At 42.3% G+C, this 16,289-nt stretch overlaps 1 protein-coding gene across 6 annotated transcripts in view; it reads left to right on the top strand.

Moving 5' to 3' along the window:
• The window catches only part of ARHGAP17 (Rho GTPase activating protein 17), a 325,425-nt gene that overhangs the window by 248,314 nt on the left and 60,822 nt on the right, over window positions 1-16,289 (top strand). For all 6 annotated transcript variants that reach the window (XM_085629452.1, XM_085629454.1, XM_085629449.1 and 3 more), the window contains exons 13-15: window positions 2,065-2,145; window positions 4,511-4,624; window positions 12,834-12,925. In XM_085629452.1, the coding sequence (XP_085485578.1) occupies window positions 2,065-2,145; window positions 4,511-4,624; window positions 12,834-12,925 (287 nt within the window). The remainder of the gene's footprint in view (window positions 1-2,064; window positions 2,146-4,510; window positions 4,625-12,833; window positions 12,926-16,289) is intronic.

Raw genomic sequence — 16,289 nt, 5'->3', positions numbered from 1 at the left:
AGCTCTGCAAGGTCTATATATTGAGGGGTTGTGCTCAGACTAGGCAAGCCATGGTCTCATTGTGAAGTCCTTGGAAACTGCAGTCACTTGGCATGCTACAGCTACATTTTTCAGGGATGGAAGCTTTGTTCAGGCGTGGCAGACCGTTTCATCCGCCAGGCTTGATTCCTGTACACTGGCTCAAAATTCAACAGGTCCTACTCTTACTACACACCCTGGAAGGTCAGCATATACCTTGCACACATTTTATGCTGTAAAAGCTTAATGTCTCTGCATGTAAAAGCTCAATTTTTCAGAGACTAGTCTTGAAGTTTCTTAAGGTATGGCAGGTTCAAGGATCAACTCTTAAGAGCTGTGCAAGGGCTGAGATGAAAATGTAGCAGGTCATACTGACGACTTGAGTCTTTCAGTATGTAGTTTTGTCTATGTTTCGTGCTTCAGAAGGTACATTCTCCCTCATCAAAGCTGTGCTTGAAACTGTGGTAGCTCATCTTTAATATGCAATGCATTCACCCTGAGCACAAAATTCCTGCTCCAGACTATACAGGTACCACCTAAAATATGAAAACTCTCCAAGTTGGCATCTCGTAGTGTTATTCCATAGCCTTGAGCGTATTTTTATCCTTGCCACCCAGTTGCCCCGTACTCATGACTCTGTAAGCAGTGCAAATGTTGCCAGGCTGTAGATCGGCTCTCAAGTTCTTCACTTTCTAATGTTGACCCTTGCTCCAGACACCTTGCCAAACCAATCTTTGTTTTCGGTTTCACTCGCCATTCACCATAGATGACAAGTTTACGGGTTCCTAAGGTGATTTTGCTGTAGATATATCACATATTAGAACATTGGAATGTGGAGCACTCCATTGAATACAATGGAGTGCTCCGAACTTCTATGGGCCTGTAAAAGGCCGCAAAACAACATTCCAATGTTGTTTTACAAAGGCCTCTCGGAGCCTGAGGGGATTTATACCCCCTTGGGCTCCGAGAAGCCTTTGTTTTATTTGTTAGAACATTCTGCCCTCTAGTGGCAGAATGTTCTAATAGCCCTCAGTCGCGGCTTGCATGACTCGTGGGTGGGGGGGTGGAGATGGGGGTGTCGCGCGGGTGTTTGCATGGGGGGGGGATTTAAAAATAAACAATAAAACTTAACTTCCCTGGTCCCACGCCGCCTCTGCTCCTGGCCGGTCCCGCGTCAGGAAGCAGTCATCCTCCCACCCCTCCCCTAGACCACTCACTATGCAGCAATGGCAGTGTTGTGATTGGTGCGGACAGCGCCCAGCCGGGCACCTGTAGGGAGGCCATTTTATCTATGTAGGCTGCATGCAGCCTACATAGATAAAAAGCAGAGTGCGCAAGACTGATTTGGTCGGCCCCAGAGGGCCAACCAAACAGTCAGGGCCCACAGCACTGGGCAAGCCACTCCTCCCCGCCCGCCCGCCCCCGACCAGGCATACCGTTCTGTATTTAAAATACCATTTTATGTTTCTGCTTCTCGCACTGCGAGAAAGCAGTGAGGCGACGCTCCTCCACCCTAATGGAGGAGCCGCCTCTGATAGCCTTATAGCCCTCCATAGCTGGGCTATACCGGCCTTAAAAGTCCCGCTCCCTAGTTAAAGGCCCTCGCTGAACGCTGGAGCGGGCCTTTAGTGGCCGGTATAGCCCGCTACGGCAAGCTATAGTAACAAACAATATCAATCCATAACGAGCATCTTTGACTGCATAGGGTGAAAGATAACCTGTACTCCGCCTCAGCTATAAACAAGAAATGGCAAAGCCAATAGTTCTTGCCTCTGAGACCTCCTAGCTTTGGCAATGTTTTTTTGGTGATCCTGATGTTTTTTGCTGTTGGGAAATATTAGAAGCATGCCTGTGTGAAAGGTAATTGTTCAGTTTTGGAGTGATGGTGGTGGTTTCTGCCACCTACTGTTATTTACTATTTGTGCTACTGACCTTGAAATTATGGAGTGACATAGCCATGTGAGCAAATTGCCAGTGACACTTCTCCTCCTTCTCCTGTCGTATATCTCATGCTGGTTTTAATGTCTCCACTTTTGTCTCCCACAGTATTCCAGACCAGGACAAAAAGCTTCAAGGTTTATGGGTGATCTGCAACAAAATGCCAAAGCCCAACCTGGATAATTTCAGGTATGTCAAAGAGAGAGGAGTGAGTCTTTGTGTAAAAAGTACCCATTCACCGATGTATGGACCTGAATGTTAGTGAGGAGCCTGTGGAGCCACATGTGCGCTAAAGCACATAAAAATATTTCAACAGCATTACCTTTGCTTTTTTTCCATTCTTCCTGTAGCTCTGCTTTTCCACTAAAGTATAGCTATTTTCTTTGTTTTTTAAAAGGCTATCTCAGTCAGGAGGTTTAGGAACCTTTTCTGGATTCTCAAGATTCCTTAATTTTCGCTCTTTCTTTGATGCAATGACCTATTATTACACACTGTTGCACTCCATTAGCACATTGCACACGCTTGAAGAAACCCCACAGAGGAAGTGATCACATTAAAAACAAGCATTGGCATAGCCAATAGGTCTCTCCTTTGGGACCTTATAAGTGTTCAGCCATGCAACAGTTGCATAACTAAATACTTATAAGGTCCCAAAAGCGAGACCTAGTGGCTATGCAGAGCGGCCGCGAAAGTGGTCGCGATCATGATCAAACATCAAAGCAGCCGTGCGGCCGCGAAAGAAAGCGCGGCGCGCGCCCGCGCACATGCACTGTAGCTCTAGGCTGGCCTGGTAGCACTTTTTGGAGCCCTCTCAATAAGTCTCGCCAGACAAGCGCATGCGCTGGGTCAGGCGAGACCTAAAAATTACGTGGATGCTTATCTCTGTTATTACTAAAAAACAAAACGGTGCAAAGGGAGGAACTCCTTTGCCCTATAGCGTTGCTGCTTTATAACAGGAAGCAGTATGCAATTACTCTTGGGCCTCTTACTCTGCACCCTATAAAGTTATTATTCTGGGTTTGACCGCTCTTCCATAGGTTCATCCAAGTCATCTGTTTGAGTTCTAGGGTGAACATTTCACCACTGAATGACAATACTCCTTTATCTTGCTCACATATTCAGCTACCAGCTATTCTCCCTATACCTTCTGGAACCAAACTATAAAGTTTGGGTCCAGAGCCAACTAGCTAGTGATTCTTGAGTAATACTCTGGGCATGGAGCTCTCCTGTGGTCATTTGAGAAACATTAAGGTCATGCTACGCGTTTTCATTAGAAGAGCAGTACATCTGATTTCCTTTTAATTTGATGCTAAGCACACTGGATCAGTAGAGGTACATGAACAACAGTGTTAGCCACGACCTGAAAATAAAATGATCAAGTATCCCTTAGAAGAGCAGGTATTCAAGATCATACCTGCATTTTCAAGTTTTGCTCAAGCTTCCTAAATGCTATAGCATTAAGGTAAGATTTAAGGAAATAAAATCCCAGCCAAACATTGGGAAACTGCTCAATAACCAGGAAAACTAACTTTAATTTTATTAAATGATCAAAGGCTAGTATTAAAGTCCATGAACTTGCAGCTTCCAGGCATTGTTCACAGAGGTCCTCTTAATTCCCACTTACAAATGCTGACTGTCTGACGACCATCTGCAACCAGCCATCGTACTGCAGCATTCTCGACTGAGGTCCTTCAGCTTCCATGTTTCCTCTACTGCCGCATCCACTGCCACTCCTCCCAAAAGGTTTCCCTGTAGGTCTTTTCCATTTACACCATTTGCTAAACCACATGATCCTGGACCCTCAGCTTACACAAAATCCTGTCCAGGACGCCCATTTGCACCACAAACTTTGACAAACAAAACACTTTATTGTGTATAGTTAGTTAAAACCATTACAATTTTGCCTTAAAATCATCAATTTGAAAAACATTCCTATTTACATTTTCAATATAAAAAGAAAATCCAAGAGAAATATAAGCTATGTACTGGTAGGTGCTGGATACTAATCATCCTCAATTTCATAGTTAGAATTAATGTGCAAAAATGCAAATATGCGCATCGACGTAAACATGGAACTGTCTGAAGTCTGCTTAGCATTAACGGCATTTAGACGTGGAGAAAAATGTACAGCGTGCCTGTTAAGACATACTAAAGACTGTACTTCTACGCTGAGCCCTTTATGGCGACCACCAAGATAAGGATTATGCAAATTTACGGCTATGATGTGGGGGCCATATGATAAAACACACTAAAATAAGCGTTGTATGTTTGATTTTTGTAAAAATTTGCTGACTTGTTGCAACTAGTGACATTGAGTTTGTTAACTCACAAACGATTATATATGCTCAATATTTACCACTGATGACCCTTCACCCAATGCCAGGAACCAGTCAATTCAGATATCTGCATGCTGTGTCTATTCTTTAGATCTTTCCTTTACTTAAGCCTCCTGTTTCAGTACGATCAATGGCTCAAATTCATGTGGTAGTCAAGGCTATAAAAAGGTTATTTGTATACAAATTCCATGTATTCTATTTCTGTTTTATCTGTTTAGGTATTTGATCAAATTCCTGGCAAAGCTTACGCAGCATAGTGATATTAATAAGATGACACCCAGCAACATTGCAATCGTGCTGGGCCCCAATCTTCTCTGGGCGAAACATGAAGGGTGAGTGTCCATCAGCGCATACTGATATACTTGAAATACACCAGCATTAACTTTCCATTTTGAATCTTAAAATGCTTAGTCTTTTCAAACTAGAAATGTATCTCTTTCCAGACAGCTTGCGCACTAACATTTAAAACCAAGTTGGAGGAATGAGGCTCAGAAAACAATCTAATAAAGCAGACTCTTAATTACAATAAAGAATTGCAAGCATGAGTAATTTCTTAGCACCATCGCCACCTTATTCTTTAAAAAAATTGGCAATGCATCACCGATGGTGGAATTGTCATCATAGTAAGTCATGTTTCTAACAGTGCTTGGGTACTTGAAAACACACTTTTTCATAAACTTGAGGGAATGTTGTATAAATTATAATCTGTCTGGGATAATCTCACTTACTGTTATAACACTGAAATGGTGAGAGCTTAGTTGAAGACAATGGAGTGGCTCAGAGCCAATAAGGATTCAAAGGGGCCTTCTGCTCTGACAGTACAGTGTGTGTCCTTGTGTTTCACCTGTTTTAATTTTAGAACAGCACTTCCAAGACTGTGGGTCGCGAGCCAATTTTTAGTGAGTCAGGAAAGTCCTTGCAATAAATAAAGATGCCTTTAAATTCTGTATTTATCTTGTCACATTTGCTGTGCATTCAAAGACGGAGGTCAAATGTCAGACTGTCTCTGACAACTTGCTGCTTAGGTTTTTTTAGCATGGGGTTGCTGTTTTTGAACTCCTCTTTGTAGTCAGAAAAGTAAATCGAATTATGTGACGATCTCGGCCGGGGACAGGAAGTGTGAAATTAAAGGCCATAGGTTGTCATTTTTTGCAAAACACAACTAAGTATGAATACCTGTAAATCCTACATATTCAGCAGTTAGGAAAGCAAAAATGAAGCACACTTTTGTAATTCTGAAGTGTGCCGGAAACTAAGATTTTAATAGGATCAAAATAAATCAAGACACTTTACTTGTTGATGCCCAAATTATAAAAATGGACTGAAACCAGATTTCCACTCATTATCATTTTTATCAGTAAAGAAGTAGTTCTGTGCAAAGTTAGTGGCCATTTCAATGGGAAATGTTCTATCTGTAAATGAGTGTGCGCTACCACAGGAGTCTTTCTTAATTAAAGCTAGGTGAGTCGTGGTTCTAAAAAGTTTGGGAAGCACGGATTTAGAACATTCTTTCTAAGTGGGTGGGCATGTTTTAATAGCCTGTAGCTCTTGTGCCTTAGGTTACAGAGGTTGTGAAAGGCCCTCATTGTCGTTATAGGCCCACACCTGTGTTTCAGGCCTATGACTGTGGTTCAGGGCCTTAAACAGCCAGTCTATTCCTCGGCAGAAGGCTATATTCTGATTAGTGCGGACTCCTCATTAATGATAGTGTTCCTGTATGTGAGTCTTTTCGTGGTTTTGATTTTGTTTTTGTGGGGAACGGGGAGTGATTTACCTATAGTAAAATCTATATGGGCCCTGACAACGCAGCCCTTTCATCCTGGAGATGCTTCCTCTTTTTCTGATCACTTTCCTGTATGTTTTGTCTAGTCTTGCCACCCCTTTGTTATGCGCAGCTCCAATGTTATCTACATATGCTTGTAGCCTATCGTTTGGCAGCAGTTCCAGCAGTAGGTTTATGTTGGAGGATGACTAATCAGGTAATTTGATTGAAAGCAGTCACCCCCTTTCCTCCAGTTCAGGCGAATGCCAAAAGAACGAGGTCAAGGTAGGGCACTGACTGTATATCATAGCTGATGCCAACCATTCTACCCTCCTCTTCGGCCACACCCTCCGTTTTATATAGGATACATGTGCAGTAGGCATTGGTATGTGCCCAGCTCAAAAAAATCACTTGAGGTTACATGTAGACCTTGCAGCCTTCATAGTGACCATCATTAATTGCACTCTTTCCCTAAGTGGACTTGTAGCCTTGACTGTTGAATACAGTGGCCTTTCATGGCACCGAGCAGCAGCGAGCTCCACCCCACTCTGAGGGAGCAACGGGAGTGACAAGCAGGCTGTTCAGTCACTTTTCGCTTGCCACACATGAACCTACCAGCCTTCATCACCTGATGGTGGTAGTAAGCCATCAGATCTGTCTCCACACCAAGAGGATGGGAGGCCTTTTGTGAATTGTCCATCTGCAGAGATTTGAAGGTCCTAGCGGTCACTAGAGAAGGCAAGGGAATGCCGCGTTTAATGTGCTGCATCCAGGACCCAGTCTTTATAAGGCCTAGAGTTTGCCATCTTCTATCATGTCAACACATCAGGAGGCCACAAGACAAACCAGTGCCTTGCACAGAGTACAAATAGGAGCAGAACCACTTGCTGTTGCGATTTCTCGGCTGTTGTTTGCCTCGGTTTGTATGAAGACAAGAACATTTAAAAGAATAAATGAAGGCAGCTTTGTGGAGCGCTATAGACTCATCCATTTCCTGCTGTGTCTAGACCCATCCCTACCGTGTTGGCCATTTCTTTCTTAGTTTACCTAGAGAAAGGAATATTTGCGTTATTTCCCGACTACTGCCAGCTTGATGGCAGAGACTGCCTTTCTCAGCCTGACTTTCTCAGTTGTCAGCGTCATTAATGGGCTTTTTGATGTCCTTTACATCTTTTATCATATCGCTGCAGATGTAGCTACATGTTCATTCGGTGTGAGAAAAATAAGCAAACATCTGAATAAAAGTCAGTCGTCTATACCTCTGTATAAAAAAGCCTTTTCTTGGCCTCCCTGCCTCAATGTAAATATGTACTTACTAGCCATTGGGACTATTATTGCCTCCACTGTCCATTATAGGTGTTCTAGTCTGAGAAGCAATAGCTGTGCTTGGCTATGTACAAGCAGCGATGGCCGGAAAGCTCTTCCACACTTTTCTGAGTATCCTGTGGATCCTACAGTCTGATAAGAGTAAGCTTTTGAGCCAGAGGCTCTTAGAGCCAAAGATTTTATCAAGATCATTACCCTTTTTTATGATCTCGCCCCTGGCTAGAGGACAACAACTTTACTAAACAGTTCAGGTAACCTGTATATATCTAAGGAGTGCCATGGCTGCAACAGAAATGTATTTTTTTGTAAGACCATAGGACAAACCTATAACAATGTTGGTATAGATACTCTGGTAGAGATGATATGCAACAGAAATGACGAGATTACAATCAAGAACACGTACCTACCATTAGGGCAGCTATTTTGATTTATTTACCAACTTCAATACTGTGCTACTCTTTTAAAAAAAAAAAAAAAAAAAAAAAAACCTATTGATGGAATCAAAGAAACTATACATTGATCAATGGGTACAGAGTCTTCAATATAACCCATACTTCCCGGCACTCTCCAGCCATACTTATCTAAGATAATTTGGCTGCATACGTCTATAGGGACCCACGGCCTATCTTCATAGTGGCACAGAGCTGGCCTGGTCTAAAAGAGCTCACATTGGTTCGTAGTTTGGAGATGTAGCAGCGCAGAGACCTGATCCCTCAGAGCGTGGTCTCTTCTTTTGAACACAATGCACTGAACACTTCTCTTAAATAACACTATCTCTCCATTGACATCAGTAAGATCTATATGATCGCACGAGTCAGGCCTCACACAGCTAGCAGGTTTAAAATGATAGGAACTGGAAAGCTGGAACATGATTGGTCACTGGCCATAGATGGTTTCTTCTTTGCACACAAACTGAAGGTGGCCTCTCCATTAAGCAATAAGAATTGTCTGTATGAGAAAGATCAAACATTGGAAATAGATTGTGAATTCGCTCCTCATTGGGCAAAGGTCAAAGTTGACTAGCAGACCAACCAGTAGACACCACAGAAATGGTAAACACATTAAAGGCTGGATTGGCCATTAACAGCTAACTTAAAGGAGCTAGCAGAGGTACCCACAGTAGGATATCTTTAGGGTCATGAGAAGGGGTGGTGGAAAGTGGAAAGGGAAAGCTTCTGATATCCCCTTTCAACTGATGGTACCTGATTGTCTTCAGTACCAACTCACTTTTGCAGTTATTACTTGCAAGCCCAGATTGAAAAGCGGCCTCCGTAGGTACCATCCATTCTTCTAAAGGAATTGCTTGCATTTTCCCTGATGCGTGTGGGCTCCTAATACCATGCATCCTTTTCGCACTCAGGCATTATTCAGCAGCATACAATCAGAATAACCCTGGCAGACCTCTTCTTCCTTTCTGTGGTAAAGTTGAATCTTCTGGCCTTACTGACTGAAGATGGGATGGTGCTGAATAACGTGCAGGTGTGATGAAACTGCTGGCAGAAGAGTCAGTCTGGCAGTCTATTTTTCCCCCCTAAAAAGGACCATTTGAGAAGACCAGTATGAAGTGTGGGACTTACCTGAGAAAGATTTTCTATCCTCCAGCATCCCTTCCTCCATTGTCAAGAAGCAGACTGGTCTGTCTGGTTACTGATTTCTTGCCTTAGGATTCTAATTGTTCTCTAGACTTAAAGCATGATGGCTTCCCCCCCCAAACAGACAGAGCTTTGGGTGTCTCTATTCAGGGTGAAGGGCATTTAAGAAGCACATCATCTGCAACTGCCTTATTTTGTTGAAGGTTTCCACATTTTCTAATTTGTCATTTTCTCCTCAGTAAAGGGATTCCAAAACCTGTGCTAGTTTGTGAAAGATTATGACTTTTCAATGTTTGTAGTTCTCAAATGTTCAGATCTTCGGATGTGTGCTTCCTGGATCGTACTGTACCATATTATTTCAAACAGACGCTATTCAGTAAAGGTTCAGAAGTGCAAAAACAATAGAGAACTAAATTGTAAAAAGTAAACTGAATAATATTCTGAAACTTTGAAAGGGTTATTTATTTGCAAAACAAAATCTATTTGCAAAAAAAAAAAAGTACAGAAAAATCCAGTGGAAACATTGGAGCATGTGAGGCCATTGGCTCATTAAATGCGGGACTGGTAGGATTGGCAGGTGGGGCAGATAGCATCTATGCTGTCTTGGTGGTGTAAGTGGCTACATGGCGGCAGAGGGAAGGATTCTATGAACATTGGCTGGCGATCATTCATTGGTGTAGCCTTTTTTGTCTCGAGAGCCAGAAGTCTAGCTTACGTGATTTGCATTATGTGTTCTTTCTTACGGCCCTTAAATGACTCACTTGTATTCATGGGCTCTAGCTGGTTCTGTATGCATGTAGGCCCATCACTTAGTTAATTTGGGATGGGTTTCATTTTTTTAGCTGAGATGAAGTTGAATCTGTTGTTAAATCGTATTAATGATGCTATTGTACAAAGTCTTTGAGCAGCCTGGACAAAATGCCCAAGATAACTTTGTTATAGGTATTGTCACAGATGTTCATAACCGGTTAAATGCCCTCTTTGTAATACAATGTACTCTTTTAGATACTTGTTATTTTGCTTGCAATACTCATGATGCTAGGACGATTTGCAGCCATTTCATTGGAAATTAAAATCAATGTAAAATTAGATTTTGAATTAAATTTTTAATGCAAATGCAATTCACTAAAGTGACTGAAATTGGGATTCCAAGGATTAAGGGCTAGTGTTCATCAGGATCAGGTTTCAAATATATATATATATATCTACACACACACACACACACACTTTTTTTTCATCCATTGATAAATACATGTATAGCGCTGAAAAAACAGTTAAAAGTGAGTTATGGTTCTGTCCAAATGCGTAAAAGCACTGAAATGTGCCAGTTACGATTTATCAACTCACTCAACCAGCTATTACTCTCACCAAACGTCAAGCTCATAATACCAATTTCGAAGTGGTAGAGATACACACACACACACAGATGTGAAGATATTAATATGTAATGCAACGCAAGTTCTGGCATGCATTGATAACCATCACTAGCTATTTTTAGCGAGTTTACACGTTTGCGCCATAACCCTAACTCGCTTTTTAACAGTGGATTGTTTTTTCTTCTAATGCTGTACATAACTTCCAATTTAATGGGTCATCATCCACGCCCCAGCAGAGGTTCCTTACTGGACTTTTTCTGCGAGCAGGCCCTGTGGCTGACCTTGCTGTCTGCTAGCCCTCAGTTGTCCTCGACTTGCACTTTTCAGCACAAATTGGAAGCTTCATCTACAATGACTGCTGTTGGATTGCGATATTCTTTAAAATAGCAACATTTGCGTTTTTTACCTATTTTGCGTGGGACTTAAAAGCAAATTCTTCAGGGCCCCCTAGTGCCACTCGCCACCTCTCTGGGGGTCATAAACCTCTGACAGTGTCCCCCTTTGGCTATGGAAGAGTTTGTTTCTTCAGGTGAAACGTGTGATTCAACCTTGAATCATGAGTTTCAAGATGACTTAAAACCATATTTTTGTCCTTCCCTTTTGAGTGATTAAAAAGGAGTTGCAAGTCTAATGTGAACTGGTAGGCCAACCTACTAGGGTTTTTTTTTCACTGGGTAACAAACTTGGCAATTCCGTGTATTGTGAAAGGTTGCAACCTTCTAACAGTAAAGCCAATATGTAGGAACCTTGATACCTGCCTCCCTGAAAACTATAGGATGGTTAGTGTTACAGACATTATTGCTAAAGTTTACTCATAAACGTTCTACAGACTTGGAAATCTGGATTTTGGGCCATAGGTTAATAATACCTATGGAAGAAGGCAATATTCATGAAGGTCCTTCCGCCACTGATCACAGCTTTACCTTGTGGTCCAATGCTCTGAAGTATTCTGAAATCAGTAGGAATTAATGCTGTTGCTTCATTCACTCCCACACAGCCTTCAGTTTTATAGCTAGAGAATGCTTGTGTACGAAACGGGTAGCTTGGAACATGCCTCCAGGCCAACTAGCAATTCTTTGATCACTTTACCAATTGAATTGGGCACAGGTGGAGATAAATCCATCCGGCTCACTATCATGAAGTATACGAATCGACAATGGCCAGCATTAACTGTGTCTTCTTGCCCAGCCTCATTTGGTGTATATTTTGAAGACCATCCCATAAAATTAGGCAGACCTGATTAATTCTCTGTGAAAATGGGGACTGGGCAAGGGAAGGATTGTGTATCTTGTCCTCTGAGCAGACCGCCATGATTATTGCGTGATTAGTATGCAATCACCCAACAATACATGTAAATAAATTACAGTTTTGGTTATTGGGAGAAAATAAGTGAAGCTTTAATGTCAGTTTGCTGGGACATTAATCGAGAGGGCTGATTTTCATAACTACCTTTGCTTGACCTTCTCCAGCAATTTATGCTAGGGGAAGACACATGAAAAAACACCTGGGTGTTCAAACCATGATGTCTTCAGGTGCTTTAGTTGGATTCAGGTATGAATATGGTGGCTTTTCAATGGCACTCTTTTTGTGGCTTTTGTATTTAACAGAACTATTGACTTGTGTATTTTCCAAGCGATTCAGATAGGAGTTAAATTTAACTTCATAGACAGATAGGCAGGGGGTGCATTCTGATAAATGTATTTAACATCTGCTATATTGCAATGACGCAAACATTTCTTACGTTTTCTTGATAGTGACAAGCGTACAAAAGCAAGACTGCTGGCATGATTTCTCTTAAAACGGAGATTAATGTTAAATATGGTTAGATTGACCAATCTAATCTTATTTCTTCGAGGCAGACATTAAGAAGTTTTGCTTTTCCAATCTGTTAGAAGATATTTGGAATACCTTAAAATGAAGGCTCCAATCTTTTTCACTATAAACTATTTAGAAGATGAAGAACTATTCCTGCATGTAAATGGGTTTGCCTGGTCTGCTAAGTCCAGCAATTCTAAAAATGTTGCATGGGTATTAACCCCTTGTTTTTATTCCCAGGTAGATAGGCAAAGATTAAAACTAATGATGGGAATTGTATGTGTGTTCACAATTGTAAGTCTTCTTGCTCTGACACCTTGGTGGACAGTCCAGTGTTTTATTTCTGTGCGCTGCAAAATCTTAAAACAGATTTTCTTTAAAAAAAAAACAGTTTTATCATAGCTAGCTTCAGTAAACATTAAATAGAAATGCACATTTTAGAGCTGTGTAGAGCATTGTTTGATTTCATAATGTTGTTTTAACTCTGATGAATTTTGTGTATGTATTCGTTTAGCAGAACACATTTGTTTAACTAAACGTATTGATAGACGAAACTGACTGGATTAAATAAAGCTCCAGCAAGAGCTTCTGGGTTGGTTGGATTGCTACACCTACCCATGCTAGTGTGGACTCATGTTCAGAGTATTCATGTGCAGTTTACTTTTTGCAGGACTCTAGCAGAAATGGCAGCAGCTACCTCTGTGCATGTGGTGACGATCATAGAGCCAATCATCCAGCATGCAGACTGGTTCTTCCCCGGAGGTAATCATGGATGCTAATATGTACTAATGAAAGAAAAGTGGAAGCAAGTTTCAAAAGAAGGTGCAGTGTGGTGTAGTGTTATGTTATATTGATTTGTATAGTGCACTAATAACCCAAGAGGGTATCCAGGGGCTTGGGCAGGTTTGTAGATTTCTGGTCCCCAAGGGGCTCATATGAAGAGCCAGGTCTTCAGCTTCTTGCAGAACTCAAGAAGTGAGGAGGAGGCTCTGATGTTTTGAGGGAGGTCGTTCCATGTCTTGGGTGCAATGCAGGAGAGTGAGCAACCTCCAGTATTGCTTTTCATTCATTCATTGATAACTTTATTTTGGTCACAAGACCATAAAAGTGCAATAAAATATATACAAGTACAAAGATAAGATCATAAATAGACAATTATTTGTTAAAAGAAATTATTAAACAATGAGTTATCATGATCAATTGATAAAAGGTAGAAGCTCATAAGCCATTACTTAGTATTGGTAAAACTCAACCTTCTCCGCCACATACCAAATAAGAAACGGGAAACTGCGTAAACAATAAGTGGGTCGGTATGATAGGTTAGAACTCTGGAGGCTTGTACACACTGTCTGAGGCCCAATCTTTTGCACAAAGGGAAAAGCCAGCATTTTCGAATCGTACTGTATGCTGGACAAAAGAACAAAATGTGCACAACATCTTCTTTACATGATTTGCAAATTGGACAATTGCCCTCCAACGATTTTCCCCAGCTTGATGTAAAGACCCCAATTGGGAGACAACCATATCTCAACTGGGTATAAAGTTTTCTCGCCAATGGGGGCTGTACTAGGTCCAAAAATACCTCCAACTTAGGTTCAGTTTTCATCAACAGGAACTCAGAGGTCAGCCTACCCAAAGAAGTTGAGCAGCTTAGTATATTACAGTTCTAAAATCTAACAGCTGCCAATATCTCAGACCTCCGAGTCCTCAAACAGCTGGTATCCGGGGTATCCCAGAGTTGGGGCAAACCAATTTGGTAAAGGGAAGACTTTATATGGAGTATCCAAGGAATTTTTTTACACTTTAGCATCCCCCAGATTGCACTAAATTCTACTCTAAAAGATTCAAGCTCAGGAACAGACCAAAGCCTTCTCCATAAAAGTATTGGTAGTGCGGCTGCCAAGTCGTTAACGGGAACCAAATCCATATCCAAACGCAAAAGTATTAGAGGTGTGCTCTGGGGGAGGCCAACCAGACCATGCATAAAGGCTTGTTCTACCTTCTGAAGGCTGGATGTGTTTGTATGACCCCACAGTTCTGCAGCATACAATGCTGCAGACCTAACCTGGGTTTTGTAGATCTCTAATACAGGAGTGACCGGTTTAAAAGTAGAATTTCTGTGGAATTTACCAATACCCCCCGATATCTGAGATAGCCTCAAAGAAGATTTTGCGACTTGGGCACCCCAGGCAAAATTCTCGGTAAGCGTGACCCCCAGGTATATAAAGGTCTTGACTCTTTCCAGGGGGACACCTCCCAGTACAGGATTCGGGCGTGTGTGCCTCGGGGGATTGAAGATCATAAACTTGGTTTTCCCCAAGTTGATCTCCAATCCCCGCGAGGCACAAAAGGCCGTGGACCCGTCCAGTACCCGCTGGATGTCCGATGATGTCCGCGATAACAACAGTGTGTCGTCCGCGAACATCAGAGCGGGCACCCGTCCAGAAGCCAGTCGTGGGGCATCAGTATCTCTGATGCTATTTATTTCGTCAATCAATCCATTAACATATAGGCTGAATAATGTAGGGGCCAATACACAACCCTGTCGTACCCCCCGGGTTACAGGGAAGCGGGCTGATAATTCCCCATTCTTCCCACACCTCCCCTGGGCAAAGTTCCCTGTATGGAGGCGAATCAACACGTCAAGTAAATAAGATGGAAGACCAAGTTCCTTCAGTACCATCCAAAGTTTCTCCCTAGGGACCAGATCAAATGCGGCCCGCAGGTCCACAAAAACAAGGTAGAGGCTGCCACCCTCCACTCTTGCTGTTTTCCAATATAGGACCTGGAGCTGAAAGATCTGGTCCAAGGTAGATATACCAGCTCTAAAGCCAGCTTGTAGGGGAGTCAATACATTATTCACCTCTATCCAATCTAACAGTCTATTCAATAAAATTCGACCCAACAGTTTTTGAGTGGTATCCAATAGACTGATAGGTCTATAATTGGATGGGACTAATGGGCAGCCCTTCTTAAAGATCGGTACAATCTCTGCCCCAAGCCATGTGTCCGGCAATGTAGAACCTTGCAGAACCGCATTGAACAGAACAGTCAGGTAAGGAGCCCAGATTTTAGGTTGAGAGCGAAAAAGGTCCCCCGGGAGCTTATCAAGTCCGGGCGCTTTGTTTGGGGGCAATCCCTCAATCACAGATTCTACCTCCTTGAAAGTAATTGAATCTGGGTAATCACCCTCAGTTCTATCCTGGGGATCCAATAAACTAGTCCCTATCCGAGAGGCCAAAGGTCCAGGCTGACTATGTACGAGGGGACGGTCTGGGGTCGAAAAGGTCCCAGGAGATGGTCTATTATCCTGATCTAGGCACACAGATGACCTTAGCTCGGGACTTGCATAAAGTTCTTTAAAATGCATCTCCCAGACTAAAGGAGCAATATTTGGAACCCCTAGCTCTCGTTCGCCACTCGATGTTGAGGTGGCAATAGCCCAAAACGTCCTAGAATCCTTAGAGAGGAGTGCATTTTTCAGATCGTTCCACTTAGATTCCTCCCACTCTCTCTTAGCCCTGGTCAATTCCTTCTTGTACAGCAGTTTAGATGCCCTAGTAGTAGATGCATCTTTAGATTTAATTGCTACAAGCATATTTCTCTTTGCGCATTTACAAGCGTGGTCATACCAGGGATGTGTTCTGGGCCTAGATTGCCTGGGCCTAGAAACTGGATAGAATATCTCCCCAAGGCTCGTGGTCAACCTTCTATGTATGTCTGAGGCCAACTTAAAAGAGAGAAGACCCCCCATTTCACTTATAAGCGGGATGGCAATCTGGTAAATTTCAGCAAGACGAGTCGATGGTTCCAGGCACATTGACCATTTAACCCTTCTTCTATTATTAGATATAATAAGGGGTAATACAGGGAATGCTATGCTTGGCTCTGAGTTGGTTAAGCCAAATGCACCTGGCTTGAGCGCCAGGACCAAAGCATTATGGTCACTATCTTGTCTTAATACAACCTATAATTCTTTGAGCTTATCCCAGTGCTTAGCTTCCGATAAAATATAATCTATGATGGAAGTACTATTAGACCTATTATATGTGGGTAGACCAGAATTAGCATTATCAAACCTTCCATTGCACGCCCATAGGGACTTTGCAAGTGTGAAGGATTTGAT

Source organism: Triturus cristatus, chromosome 10 (genome assembly GCF_964204655.1).
Source record: "Triturus cristatus chromosome 10, aTriCri1.1, whole genome shotgun sequence".
Taxonomy (NCBI): Eukaryota; Metazoa; Chordata; class Amphibia; order Caudata; family Salamandridae; genus Triturus; species Triturus cristatus.
Note: the sequence above shows the minus strand (reverse complement) of the source record. Positions and strands in the feature narration are given on the sequence as shown.